At 39.4% G+C, this 14,818-nt stretch overlaps 1 protein-coding gene across 4 annotated transcripts in view; it reads left to right on the forward strand.

Annotated features, from left to right (window-relative positions):
• LOC131940911 (uncharacterized) overlaps positions 1-14,818 on the forward strand; it is a 68,148-nt gene that overhangs the window by 10,567 nt on the left and 42,763 nt on the right. For all 4 annotated transcript variants that reach the window (XM_059299818.1, XM_059299819.1, XM_059299820.1 and 1 more), the window contains 2 exons: positions 2,200-2,291; positions 2,772-2,845. In XM_059299818.1, the coding sequence (XP_059155801.1) occupies positions 2,200-2,291; positions 2,772-2,845 (166 nt within the window). The remainder of the gene's footprint in view (positions 1-2,199; positions 2,292-2,771; positions 2,846-14,818) is intronic.

Consider the following 14,818-nt stretch of genomic DNA (forward strand, 5'->3'; position numbering starts at 1 on the left):
TTGAAACAGGCGCGTTCGTTTAAGTGAGTGCAAAAAACTATGAATAAGTTGGGGTACTATAGTCGTTTATTAAGCTAAAACAGGTGATTGCGCCCCAGGCGTTTATGTTCGCGTTAGTGTTTTCTTGGTGTTTAGGTGGGTTTGCGTTAGTGGTTGCGTTTTGATTTGGTTCGTTTTTGTTCTTTCTTTTTTCGTTTTTGTTTGTGTTTTTTTCTTTGGGTTTGTATTTGTGTTTTTGGTTGGTTTTGCGTTTGGATTTGGTTTGTTTTCGTTTGCTTTTTCGTTGTTTTTTGTGTTGGTATTGGTGTTTGTGTTTGGGTTTGTTGTTAGGTTTTTGTTTCCGTTTGCTTTTTTGTTTGTTTTTTCTTTGTGTTTGTATTGGTGTTTGTGGTTGTGGTTGGGTTTGTTATTAGGTTTTTGTTTTCGTTTGTATTTGTAATTGTGTTAGAGTTATGTTTGCGTTTTGTTGTTTTGGTTTTGGTTGGTTGTGGTTTGGGTGGGCAATGCCGGGTTTAGAATGATTACTAAACACACAGGTAATGGTCTTTAACAGAAAGGTTTTTCACAGAAGCCAGAGCAGGGCCTGGCCGGGACGGCTAGTACAAATTATAATTGTAGCCTATTAGAATGTTATGACAAGTCTACACTACAGTGTAAAGTTCATAAATAGAAGTGACCTCAATGTGTTTGGAATAGCCGTAGTGGCCTACTGTTTTGTGTTTACTGATTCAAAATTACAAAACGATCTATACTAAATGCAGATGTATGGACTATTACTAGTCTACATGTATACATTACGTACATGCTAGCTATTGTAGGCAAGACAGTTTTTTGCAACAAATATACCTTACAAATCTTACTTTTAAAACTATACTTTGGTATACAAATAACGAATACTAAACCTAGTAAACGAGCCAGCAACTGCCACCTCTATTCTTGTTATTCTTTTACTACTAGAAATATGCAATTAATTACAATATTTCTGAGAAAAACTCTATACTAACCTTCTTATAAATGCATAAATATATATTTTTTAAGTACATTTCGATAATTAATTATCAAAATAATATTTATGTCACTCCACATCGAAAATCTGCAATTTCCAAAAAATCCTAAAAAAATGACCGTGTGCCCTGACGGTACTTACAAATCCACTTGTAAACATCGATCTAATACAAAGACAATTTGATAAAAATTGCATAACTATAAGTTAAACGCATTTGCCTGTATATTGAAGATGCCAATAAAAAATATTCGGTGTTGAAAACTTGAAGAATAAGGTAAAACAAAGGGAAATCAGGAATACTTGTGAGATATGTTCAGAACGATTGTGAACTTTCGATAGATACAGGTAGAGATTGAAAATGGCGCCACACCAGAAATTTTCAAAAAACATCTATCCCTCCACCTACCTGTGACTCAGGGGAGATAATACTATCAATTACATTAATATTTTTTTTAATTTGTCTTAAATTAAAAATAATACAGGCGCTTAATTAAAGTGGTACTTATAAGTACCGACAATAGATAAATGGTTAAGTTAAAGCTATTTATTGGGTCGCTATTATTTAGGGCTTTTTCCTGAGATCATTTGCCCTGAGATAATTTGTCCGTGGGATATTCTGACATGGAACCATAGATAGTATTAAACTCTTTTAGTTTTAACGAGTCGTTGTTTCATTAAGTCTTGTAACCCGTATGTTGTTGTACGTCTATTATATTGCACTACACACTGGATCACTCGTAAAACCGTGCCGGGACGTATGTTCACAACTTGCATACAACATTATTTGCATTTATTTGAAAGATAATTCTATTGAATCGGCCTGGAAGTTAGTTGTTCATTAGAATAAAACGTATTTTATTATATTATTTATAATGAACGAGCAAAAATTCTGAAGAGTGGGAGATGGGGTGGGGGTGGCACACGTAACCGCAATTTTTAATTTACGTTCAATATTTGTCACTACTTTATAACCTAATTAAACCTATTTCATTGCTAAATAACAAAATATCTAAGTCCTGAAATAGTTCAGTACAAACCGCAGTTATTCTTAGTCTTTGTGTTTTTATACTTTTTTTCTGTTTTCAGCTAATTAATATTTTAGATTCTACTTTTTCTCCGACAGAGCTTAAAATGATAAAATAAACTTGATAGATTTAGAGAACATTATGAAACATAAACTATTTTTTATGTAGATCTCGAGGTACATGTCAAGTAACTTTGTTGACTTCAAGGCCTATTCACTCTCGAAGCAACGACAAATAAGTAAAGCTGTGATATACTGTAGGTAAGCTAGATAAATCCTTATTGCATCTTTAGTAATTAGTTATGGTATATTTATTTGCATATTTTATATATATATATATATATATATATATATATATATATATATATATATATATATATATATATATATATATATATATACACATATATACATATATACTAGCGTACCCGTCTAAGAACATAGGATTGGTAATGCATTGATGAAACCCTTCTTATATATTTTATCAGACTTTCTTATATCCCCGCGGCAACGCGCGGGGACGGGTACGCTAGTATATATATATATATATAAATCTTAATTAGTCTGGATTTCTGTTTTAACAAGCATTGGGTAAAGAATAGGGTAGAGGGCTAACAACAGTGTAAAAGAATGCTCTTAGACTATCCAGTCAAGAAACAGTAATATCATTCTTTGATTTTTATTTATCTGCATTCCACATGACTGATAAATAATAGAATAACTATTTAAATTATCATACAGGTATCAACCGGACAGGATAATAATAAAAAAGGGGAACTTTTCCAATGGGCTTTATTTTCTACTATCGGGTTCATGTGAGTAATTAAACAATAGAATTTTAACGTAAATAATTATTTTTAAGTAAGCTGTCTAGGCTATTATTCACTACTAGCAATTACTTAACTTAAAGACTAAATAAAGTAATAATTATCTAACATATATAGGAAAGGTGGGGCTAAAGTTCACCTGGTGAAGTTGACATAAGTGCCCTTCAGACATAACTAAATTATTTAATTAAAATTTTAAACTTGCAAGTTCCTTAAATTAATGTTAACTTACATGGTAAAATGAAGCTACTAACACATACTGTTCTTCACCAACCTCAAATCCAGTCGAATAGTCAAAGTAGATTTGAAATATTTGGAGTTGTGGTGAATAAACACATATATGAAAATATTTTCCCTACCTTTGTCTCGTGTATAGCCCAACCTTTTAAGGTAATCCATTTAAGACGTCCACAAAAATGTGTTTCGATTTTCCCCCACCCCCTCCTTCCTTCCGTTCTCATACGTCCACTTTCGATGAACTCCCACTAAAACCTAAACCTTGTGTATTAATTTAAGAAGCAGTTTTAGAGGTAAAGAAATTCATGATTTTTTTTTAATTGGATGTCGCTACGTGTAGTTTGCAACCCCCTTCCTCCCCACTCTCCCCTCGTAATGTTACTATTCATACTACAACCACATGGAATTTAAATAGATGATTTTTGTTGAATTGAAATTAATGACTTGATTATGCTATAGTAGCTTTTTTTACTTTTTACCCCATGTCCTGTGGCAAAACGTAACAACCTTGATCAAAGCGCATTTTTCATTTAAATTTAAAAACAAAAAGATTAAGTTAATTTTCTTTGTTCTATTTTTCTATGTATATATTCCATCTTGTGCAGTCTTATTAGTGGTGATGAACCTTTATTTGTCAAATATGACAATAGACAGACTTGTGACGTTTAGCCCTACCTTTCATTACATTCATGCCATTGCACATGCTCAAAACGCATTTGATTACACATGACAACAAACACAGGCACATATATTTACATTTTCATTAATTAAACTATATTTTAAACGTGCTGTAAAGTAATACAGCAGTATAATTAGAGGCCTGCCGACCCATTTCGTCGCCCCAAGTGAATAATTGATTTTGCGCAAGGTCCCTTCCCCTTCTGTAGGCCAAACTCATGTAAATTGTAAAGATCCCGTGGATCGTAACAATACATACATTTAAAAGTCTACATAAGCCTATAAATATAGTTGCAATTGGTGACATCCCCATCCCATTTTACATAATGGCATTAATTTGTGCGCAAAATTCACCCATTAGTTCATTTGGAAAAAGCATCGGTTTCATCGTAAGTCATTAGATATTGGCGTCACCCCCTCTCCTGACGTTGATTGACTTTTCTGTTATTCAAAATAAAAAAATTTATATATATTTTGCAATTTCTTGCCAGGGTGTCACCCGGTTCCGTCCGATATATATATATATATATATATATATATATATATATATATATATATATATATATATATATATATATATATATATATATGTGACCTAGGCTAGTTGCATCTTTCCTGTTCGCAACGCCAAATGTGACCTTCCCCGAGTCTATCCTGCCGACAACGCCAATTGTAACGAGTTGAACCACTCATGCTACACAACATCGACTACAGTAGAAAGACTCGAAGATGCAGGTTCGCTATTGATCCTTTTATTACATGAATCAAGAAATGCTTCAATATAACACAATGAATCAACAGAAATGTTTCACAATAATAGTCTGAATCAACTGACCCCCTAACAGTCCTCACTAGGCTTCATATAACTGAATCCACATGTCTATTGTCCTTCTTAACACAATATAACCAACTTGAGTATGTCACACAGACTGACTGATCTAAAGCGAGCGATGAAGATGGAAGAGAGCTCTGAGTTCAGTCGTCCCCTCCTATTTATGCCTTGTATCCGTACTCGTCTCCGTACTTGTATTCCTCCGTAATCGATACTTGTACTCGATGTCTCCGACCACTAGTTGCGTAGTTCTAACGTACAGTCCGTGAAATAACATCTGCATCCTATCAATCAAAGTTGACAGGCCGTCTGGATCTCCTCGTACCGTTTCCCAAAATAGCACGCGTTGGCTTTGAGATTGTTATCAGCCCGACCCAATAAGCCACCTGCTATGTTGCGTCAGACTGCAATACTGCGTCTCGGCTTCTCGTTCGTTATCAGATTTGTAACTAGTAGTTAGGCCCACCCTAGCTACATCCACCCCTGCCTTTTTTTGTGTGTTTTCAACCACAAACAACGCCTGGCAGGTGCACTCCTCCAAAGTCAATCGCATAATCGTAAAAAAATTTTATTGTTCCACTCACTGTCCACGACGTCCCATTCGTATACGATTGACAGTTATACCTATTTCACATATCAACTGTGTCTACATCGTCTTCCTGAGACACAAAACAGTTCTAGAATTCACATCCACCCTTTTCGTTTGGTGCCTTCACCAGTTCACTTTTATAGCTTTTTGAACCGTCTGTTCTCATACCAGCGCGACCATGAAAGACTTGATGGTTGCTGACAAAAAATTTCGTCTTCCTTCTGTTCCTCAAACTTCTCCGCGGACCACTTATCTGATGGTCTACTGTCTCTCTGCTTCTGGAAGGAACGGGATCCTCTTTGTTGCCGTTATCCTCCACTTGTGTATCGCGGTTGTTCTGATGATGGTGGTATGGTTCCGGGATGGGTATGTGAATTTCCGTTATAGTTTCCGGTTCCCTAATTGTCTTGGATTTCCCTGTGTGTAACTGCTCTTCTTGCCTATTCCAATATTTCTTTAATTGAGCAATATTCGCCCACCGATCCGGTTTGGCGTGATCGATGGGTCTTATCTTAAAGGGGCCACCTGCTACTTTAGGCATCTCCACGACTTGCCATATCTCCTGTCCCCAGAGATCGTGGATTTTGTTTCTGCCTAACGGGTGACTACGCAGTAATACCCTGTCATTCAGTTTGAGTGGCGGGTCCTTTGTCTGTACCGGCGGTTCCCTTCGCCGTGCTTCATGTTCTAGTCTTTCCTGTACTACCCTGTACATTTCTCTAATTCTTCTCATATGTTCATTCACATATTCCAGTGCGGTGTATGAGCCAGTCATACTCTCCCTTTTTCCTAAGAACAAATCAAGAGGGAGTCGAGCCTCCCGTCCGAACAGCAACATGTATGGCGTAAAGCCGGTTGTGGCATGGGGTGTGCAGTTGTATAGATATACCAACTCTGGGAGAAAATCAGGCCAACGTTTTTTCTGTTCAGGTTCTAGCGTACGCAGCAAATCATGCATGCTGCGGTTGAACCGTTCACACTGTCCGTTTCCTTTCGGATTAAATGTGGTTGTTCTAGATTTGTTGACCCCGTAGTGGCTGCACAGTTGGTTAATTACTTCTGACTCGAAAGCCCTTCCTTGGTCAGAGTGTAATTGTCTTGGTATGCCATATTTGATGAACCAATGTTCTATTAAGACCTTTGCCACTGTTTTGGCGGTCTGATCTCGCGTGGGCACCGCCACCGTCCATTTGGTGAATACATCAGTCATTACCAACACATGTTCCGTCCCATCCGATGATTGCTCCAACGACGTAAAGTCCATAGCCACAATCTCTAGTGGTTTTGTCGCTAGTAGGTGTCCTGATGGCTGTCTCATTTTGACAACTGGCATTTTCGCATGCTGACACCTCACACAAGCCTCACAATGGCGTTTGACCTCCATTTCCATATTGGGCCAGTAACACCTCCGTCGTAATATTTTGTGCGTCCTGTCCTGACCCTGGTGTCCTGCCCTGTCATGTGCCAACCTTAGCACTTCTTCCCGTAACTGTCCAGGCACCACCACCTGGTGTATTGTCCCATCAATTTGGTCATGAATTCTCCGCATGAGATCACCATCCTCTATACTGAGACGGTCCCACTGACTCAGTATTTTCTTTGTTTCTCGACCAAATTGTTCTCTTTCCCTTCTTCCTGGGAATTTTTGTTCCTGGACGTATTTCAATAGCGGTTGTAAGCCACTATCCGTTCTCTGGGCATCTCTTATCTTTTGGTGATTAAGGCAAATAAAATCACCACTGTCCATATGTTCGGGTTCCGTGGATATGTGCTCCACCCCGGTCTGCCCGTTCTGCATCACTTGTACCCCATGAGGGATATCTGTTGACGCTCTGACCTCACATATTCCTGTCAGTGTTTCTTCCTCATCACCCGGTCTCTCGTAAGGATTCCTTGATAACGCGTCAGCATTACCATTGGACTGCCCTGGGCGATATTTTATCTCCAGGTCAAAGAGTGCCAATTCTGCTGCCCATCGCTGTTCGATGGATCCCAACTTTGCTGTAATTTGAAGTTCTTTTTCAATATCTGATAATTTTTCTAGTTTGCCAACACTGTTCTGTTGTCCACTATTTTTATTTACTTCTTCCGATAACAGACACTCTAAAGATGAACATTTCTCCTGTGCTTTTAATTTGCATGAACTTTTCCTATCCAGTTTCCTGGTTAGACTTTGAATTCCTTTATTAAGTCTACCAATTTTCTTCTTATCATCATTTTTCTCTACCAACAAATTGTTCACTTGAAACTTTTCAACATTCAAGTTCATTTCACAGTTCATTTTTTCCATTAGTTGTGTTTTGCCTTTCTTTTTCTCCTTACTGTGTTTCTTTGTCATTTTGTTTACTAAGTCATTACCTCGCCGCTCTGTAGCCTTGACCTGCCCTACAGAGAGCGATCGTTTCACCGGACAGTGTTGTGCCATATGTCCGGGTTGTGAGCGGGACACGCAAATTGGTCGACCATCAGCCGTCCACCGGAGCGATGGACCGGCAGGTCGCGGCTGTCCAACCTGTCTCTGTTTTGTCCCGTTTTTGCCCTGATTCTCAGCTGTTGACCTGCTGTCTAACCTCTCCAATCGTTGGTCAACCTTAACCAGGTGGGCCAACAGTTGAGCCATCATGGTCTCCATCGTGTCGGCCCCTGTGGGTGGGGATTGTCTCTGTTCAGGCACAGAGACTTTGTCCACCGAACAGTTCGATTGGTCCTCATCTTCGGACCTGCGGATCGCTGAGTTCCTGACCTGAAGGAAGGTCAACTGCGGGTCTTTGTGGACCTCCTCTTTCAACTCTCTTCTTAGGATCGGGGTTGCTAGCCCCTCGATGAAATGGTCCCTCAGTAGGCGTACATCCATGTCGGGTATTTTGCCCTTTACCGAATCAAAGGCCCTGTTTATTCTGTGTGAATACTCCATCACACTCTCCGCCATTCTCTGCTTCAAGCCTACTAACACCGTTAGCAGTTGCGAACCCGACCGTCTCTCCCCAAAGGTCTCCATAATCAGATCCAGCACCTTATCTGGATCTGATTGGGTGGTTTTATCGTGGCATTCTACCTCTGCCCTGACCGTCTCTCCTATACTTCCCATCAGCAGTCTTAATCTTTCCTCTGGTGACATGCCTCTCGAGGCCCAGGCCGCTTTGGCCTCTTCACTGAACCTGTTGGTTAAAGTTGGATCACCGTCCCCGTGAAATTTGTTGATGTGGGACTCACTGGGCAGGACCACAATATGGATCGGCCTTTTGTCCACATTTTGTCCTGGTCCATCTGGAGGCAAAGGGTCATCTTTACCGTTGCCTATCTTATCTGACTCAGATTGTTGGGCCAGCAGGAGTTTTTGTTCCTTTCCGATATCTAAAATATCACTCCCGCGTCTGCCACTCACACCAAGGAAAAATGTTGCAGCTATGCAGCAGATAGTGTTGCCCAAAAGGGAGCTCATGACCCATTTCCAGTGTCCAAGAGTTACATCCATATCTTGGTTGCCATCTTTGCCCAGTATTTGTCCAACAACCCAGTTGGAGATACCAATGACAATTATCTGGATGCTGGTGGTCAGCCCCATAGCTGTCCCCAGGGTAGTTGGTGCTACAACTAGGGGTATACTGAGCCACATGCTTGCAGCAGCAAAAGAGCATGTGACACCAAGCCAGAATGATAATGAAAGGTGTCTCATCTCTGTTCTTTTCAATTTCCTCGATTCTGATTTCAGTTTTCCCTTTTATTTATTTCCTTCAAATAAAAAAAGACGTTTCTTACCGTGTGTGTATGAAAAATTTTCCTCGATTTTCACAGTTCCTGAATGTCCGAATTCACATACACACAAAACACAGTTATGCACAAGGTTGACTATGGGTGCCTCAAACGGCAAGTCTAGTTGAATTCATCCTGCTCGACGACGCCAAATGTGACCTAGGCTAGTTGCATCTTTCCTGTTCGCAACGCCAAATGTGACCTTCCCCGAGTCTATCCTGCCGACAACGCCAATTGTAACGAGTTGAACCACTCATGCTACACAACATCGACTACAGTAGAAAGACTCGAAGATGCAGGTTCGCTATTGATCCTTTTATTACATGAATCAAGAAATGCTTCAATATAACACAATGAATCAACAGAAATGTTTCACAATAATAGTCTGAATCAACTGACCCCCTAACAGTCCTCACTAGGCTTCATATAACTGAATCCACATGTCTATTGTCCTTCTTAACACAATATAACCAACTTGAGTATGTCACACAGACTGACTGATCTAAAGCGAGCGATGAAGATGGAAGAGAGCTCTGAGTTCAGTCGTCCCCTCCTATTTATGCCTTGTATCCGTACTCGTCTCCGTACTTGTATTCCTCCGTAATCGATACTTGTACTCGATGTCTCCGACCACTAGTTGCGTAGTTCTAACGTACAGTCCGTGAAATAACATCTGCATCCTATCAATCAAAGTTGACAGGCCGTCTGGATCTCCTCGTACCGTTTCCCAAAATAGCACGCGTTGGCTTTGAGATTGTTATCAGCCCGACCCAATAAGCCACCTGCTATGTTGTGTCAGACTGCAATACTGCGTCTCGGCTTCTCGTTCGTTATCAGATTTGTAACTAGTAGTTAGGCCCACCCTAGCTACATATATATATATATATATATATATATATATATATATATATATATATATATATATATATATATATATATATATCGTGCGGCGTCAAAACGGCCAATGACAAAACGGCCCCGTCAAAACGACCCCGACAAATCGGCCCCGACAAATAGGCCCCGTCAAGGGCCAGCGACATATGGATCCCGTCATATAGGCTCCCGACAAATAGGCTCCCGTCATTTAGGCTACCGACAAATAGGCTCCCGTTATATAGGCTCCCGACAAAAAGGCTCCAGTCAATAAGGCTCCTGACAAATAGGCTCCAGTCATTTTGGCTCCCGACAAATAGGCTCCCACCATTTAGTTTCTCCACAAAACGACCCCCGTCATTACGACTCCCGACAAATAGGCTAGCGTCATTTTGGCTCACGACAAAAAGGCTCCTGTCAATTTGGCTCCAGACAAAAGGACCACTGACACAGTGGCGTAGCTACCGTAAAGCTAGCGTAAGCAAGGCATAGGGGCCCAAGGCACATAGGGGCCCTTTTCCCTCAAAAAAATTAAAACTTTTACAATGGAATTTTAATATTTGTTACAAATAAATAATTTTTAAAAAAGAAAATGGTTAAAAGTTCCAAAAAGCCCCCCCCCCCCCCCACCGTTTCGGCAGTGGGATTCAGTGTGTGTGTGTGTGGGTCAAACAGAGCCCAATCTTTATAATAACACTACAGGCGATATCACTTTGTCGTGCAAGACATTGAGAGAATCAGCCTATAAATAAACTTTTTAGCAGTAGTAGGCAAACATAATAATATAGTATAAATACATAATCAGAACATATAAAATACAAAATGTTGCTTTCAGAGTATTTATATATTAAAAAATATCCATCGAAAGAAGAAGTTGATCTCTTCGTTTAACTCCTCTGTAGCCTAACGCATAGGCGTAGCGAAGGCGGGGCGGTGGGGGGGGGGGGTGCGGACCGCAACGGGTGACACCATTTAGGGGGGTGACACCAAAGGCAAAAAATTGCAAAATGTATAGAATGAAATGCCATTTTTCCAGATCCATTAGTTAAAGTTAAATAGTCTTCTAAGTACAAATCGAAAATTATATCAAGAGGGGGGGGGGGGGGGTAACACCACGACGTAAACGTAAACTATAAAGAAAACGATGCTACATCCAACTGTATTATAAACAGACTGTAGATAAACATCGTTACTATTAAGTCTGCAGTGATTAAAGCTTAAACACGTACGTATACCAGTATGTGGCATATATATAAATTTTAGGCCTATGTAGGCCGACACTCACACACACACACGTATATACATATATATATATATATATATATATATATATATATATATATATATATATATATATATATATATATATATGCTTTGTTTCCTGGGAGGGGGTGACAGTACGAAGTGCCGCACCGGGTGACACCCGACCTAGCGACGCCACTGGCCTAACGGCTGACGAAGGGGCCCACTGATAATTTTTGGATAGGGGCCCAAAAATCCTAGTTACGCCACTGCACTGACAATACCGTTTCTGTAGAGACTAAGTCTCCCGGCAAAGCGGTCTCATTGAATATGACACCTGCCAGTGGGACCCCTTCATCAATATTCTTTAGACTTAGCTTTATCCAACACTCTTATGTAATACAATATGCATCTCTTGTTCGGCAGGCCTTATTTTTATATTAGTTTATCTATTATAAAATATAGTATGTTTTAATTTAAGGGTCATCTATCTATAACATCCATAATTGAGTCGGTTCTAGGCTGTTCCAACTCAGTGTGTGGGGAGAAGGGTCCACGCTGTACCTTCCTAACTGCAGTATGCTTGTAGGTTATCAAAACAAAATGCTGTTATCATGTAAACATCATGTATATTATACATTTACACTTCTGTGCTCGCTTTTAAGCAACAGATCTTTTCTGTTGTAAATTAAACATTATCAAAACTTTAGAATTGGTGGAATTTAGCTGTTAAGGCCTCGATTTGCTTGTGAATTTATGTTGGTTCATGTTGGTTCATTCGGGCATTTAAAATGGTTACGTTTATGCCAATAGTGGTCATGCCATTCATTGGTCTGGAGCCAATATGTCGGAGTAATTTTGTCAAAAGCCAATATGTCAGGAGCCCGATTGCCGGGAGCCAATATGTCGGGAGCCCATTTGTCGGTAGCCAATATGTCGTGAGCCTATTTGCCGGGAGCCCATTTGTCTTGAGCCCTTATGTCGGGAGCCAATATGTCGGGAGCCGCTTTGTCGGGAGACAATATGTCCTGAGCCTATTTGTCAGGGGTTAATATGTCGGGAGTCCATTTGTCGGGAGCCTAAATATCGGGAGCCCATTTGTCGGGAGCCTATATGTCGCAAGTCAATATGACGGGAGCCCAATTGACGGGAGCCAATAAGTCGGGGCCCTTTTGACGGGGCTATTTTGACTGGGTCGTTTTGTCGGGGGTCGATTTGACGGGTTCAAATTAACGGGGCCGTTTTGACGGGGCCGATTTGTCCCGGGCCGTTTTGACAGGGCACCATATATATATATATATATATATATATATATATATATATATATATATATATATATATATATATATATATATATATATATATATATATATATAGTAGTGTCAGTCCGTCGTCGCTTTAGGCACGGGCGGCCGGGTAAACGTGGTGTTCGGCGGCGGTTTAAATGACGCCTTGGGTTCAAGGAGGAGAGATGTCTGGGCGGACGTTCGAAAGAGCGTCGGCTCTCAATTTTTTTTTTTTTTTTTTTTTTTTTTTTTTTTGGTAATCTATCGTTTTAGCGTAATCAATTCGGCCGTCGCTAGTAATGTAGGGATAAGGTAACTAATAAATATGGCTTAAATATGAATATATTTTTGCATATTCTACTAAAATACTAAAATAATTGAATATTAATCCACAGTTAAGGGTTAAATAAATAAAACTGTCATAAAATTAAAGTTTAACAACGATGTTCAAGATAGTAAATTTGCTATTAAAAACAGCGGCCATCTTAAGAAAATATAATTTTGAGTCATTTCCCTTTAATTTCTATTTGAAAGGAAATGTATTGATGTTTGCTATTAAATACGATTGTCTTGTGTTTAAATACAAAGTAGCATACATTGTTTTTTTAAATTCTGCCCTTTAAACAATTTAATTGACTGACAATAAACATCAGTTCTAGAATTATTATTATGAGATGCAATGTTTAGACTTTAAGAAAGCCCCTATTTTTATAGAACTACCACTACATATCTAATGTTTATTTAAATATTAGTTTGAGTTAATTGTTATTGTTTGCTTGCTATTTTCATTTCATATTTTCATGTATTTTTTTCCTTTAATTAGTGAGTTAATCATAAATGACCACGTTTTTTATCTCTCCAATTCCTACGTAAAACGTCGTCTCAAAACCAGTTACTCCACCCCTGAAGTTCATTATGTCATTTATGATAGATGTCAAGTCATAACCTCCAATATACATTTGGAATAACCTTTGTTGTCAAAGTGTTGATACCAAATACCCAAAATGAGTCATATGGGGTTGTCCATAAACGATGTCACATAATTATGCTAATGTGACGTCAACTTACGCAGGACCGCAATTTATGACCTATAATGAAGGGTTGATGCGTGACGTCAATTATAGAAAACTTCTATAAAGCTGTGCTCAATGAAAATGAGGAACATAAAACGTTCGTTTTCATACATACCTTTGCTCATAACAAATGATCATAACTATTGCAAGCCTGTTGTCCTTAGCGGTGTTAAACAACCTCAGCACATCATCCCTGCCAAAAAGTGCCTGCCACTAAATGCCTACTGAGGAAAATAGGCCACACTATATTCAGTGTTTCTTCCAGACTTTTTTCTCCGGGAGGGGGGCACTTGAAATTTTCGGGGGGGGGGGGGGGGGGGCGGTAGACTTTCTTCGGGGGGGCGGACACTGTTAAAAGTATATATTTGTATATATTTTCGATATAAATTATATAAATTCGGGCAAGTGTCCATTCGGGCATTTGTCGCATTCGGGCAAGTATCCATTTGGGCGTTTGTCGCATTCGGGCAAGTGTCCATTCGGGCGTTTGTCGCATTCGGGAAAGTGTCCATTCGGGCATTTGTCGCATTCGGGCAAGTGTCCATTCGGGCATTCGTCGCATTCGGGCAAGTGTCCATTCTGGAAATTGGCCTTCGGGCAAACGGCATTCGGGCAAGTGTCTTTCGGGAAAACGTCCGGCTCCCCATATCCACACCTTAGCGAAGCATGGGTATAAGCTAACCTTGCGCACTGCGTGCGCTGAAGGAATATTCGCCCCGATGCAGAGACTACCACCCGCGCGCATATAATATCTATATCCACACCGTGGCGAAGCACGGGTATAAGCTATATATATATATATAATATATATATATATATATATATATATATATATATATATATATATATATATATATATATATATATATATATAATCCTATCAAGACATCGATGTAGACAAACTTTTTTTTTCCAGATTACAGTTTAACTTTTTGATCACTTCCAAAAAAAAAGGGGGGGAAAGAATCCCCCATACTCACATAATACATTTTAAATGGTATTCTGCTTAGTAATGTACATCTCAAATGCCTCGCATTTTTTAAAAAGGGTGATACATGTGTAAACAACAAATGCATAAAATAAAGGAACTTGTCCTGACTGATATAATAAAAAAATTAATTCAATAATAAAATTTACAAAAAACTGTGCCTTTATGTCAAAATGTTGCACTGTATCGGTGGGGTGGGCGGGGTCAAAGCGGCATGGGTTGAAACGGGTAGGGATTGGTTGGGTGCGGTGGCCCACACATCAGGAGCAATGTTGCGTGACCTGAACGCTGTGATGTTCTACATCTACAGCGTGTGAGTTCGTGGTGTAATTCTATATATATATATATGTTACCGAGTCTATTTGCTTGTAGTGCCAAATGTTACCGATTTCACTGCTGACAGAGCCAAG

This window comes from Physella acuta, unplaced genomic scaffold, assembly GCF_028476545.2.
Source record: "Physella acuta isolate Inbredline_101_S28 unplaced genomic scaffold, ASM2847654v3 ptg000335l, whole genome shotgun sequence".
NCBI classification, from domain to species: Eukaryota; Metazoa; Mollusca; class Gastropoda; family Physidae; genus Physella; species Physella acuta.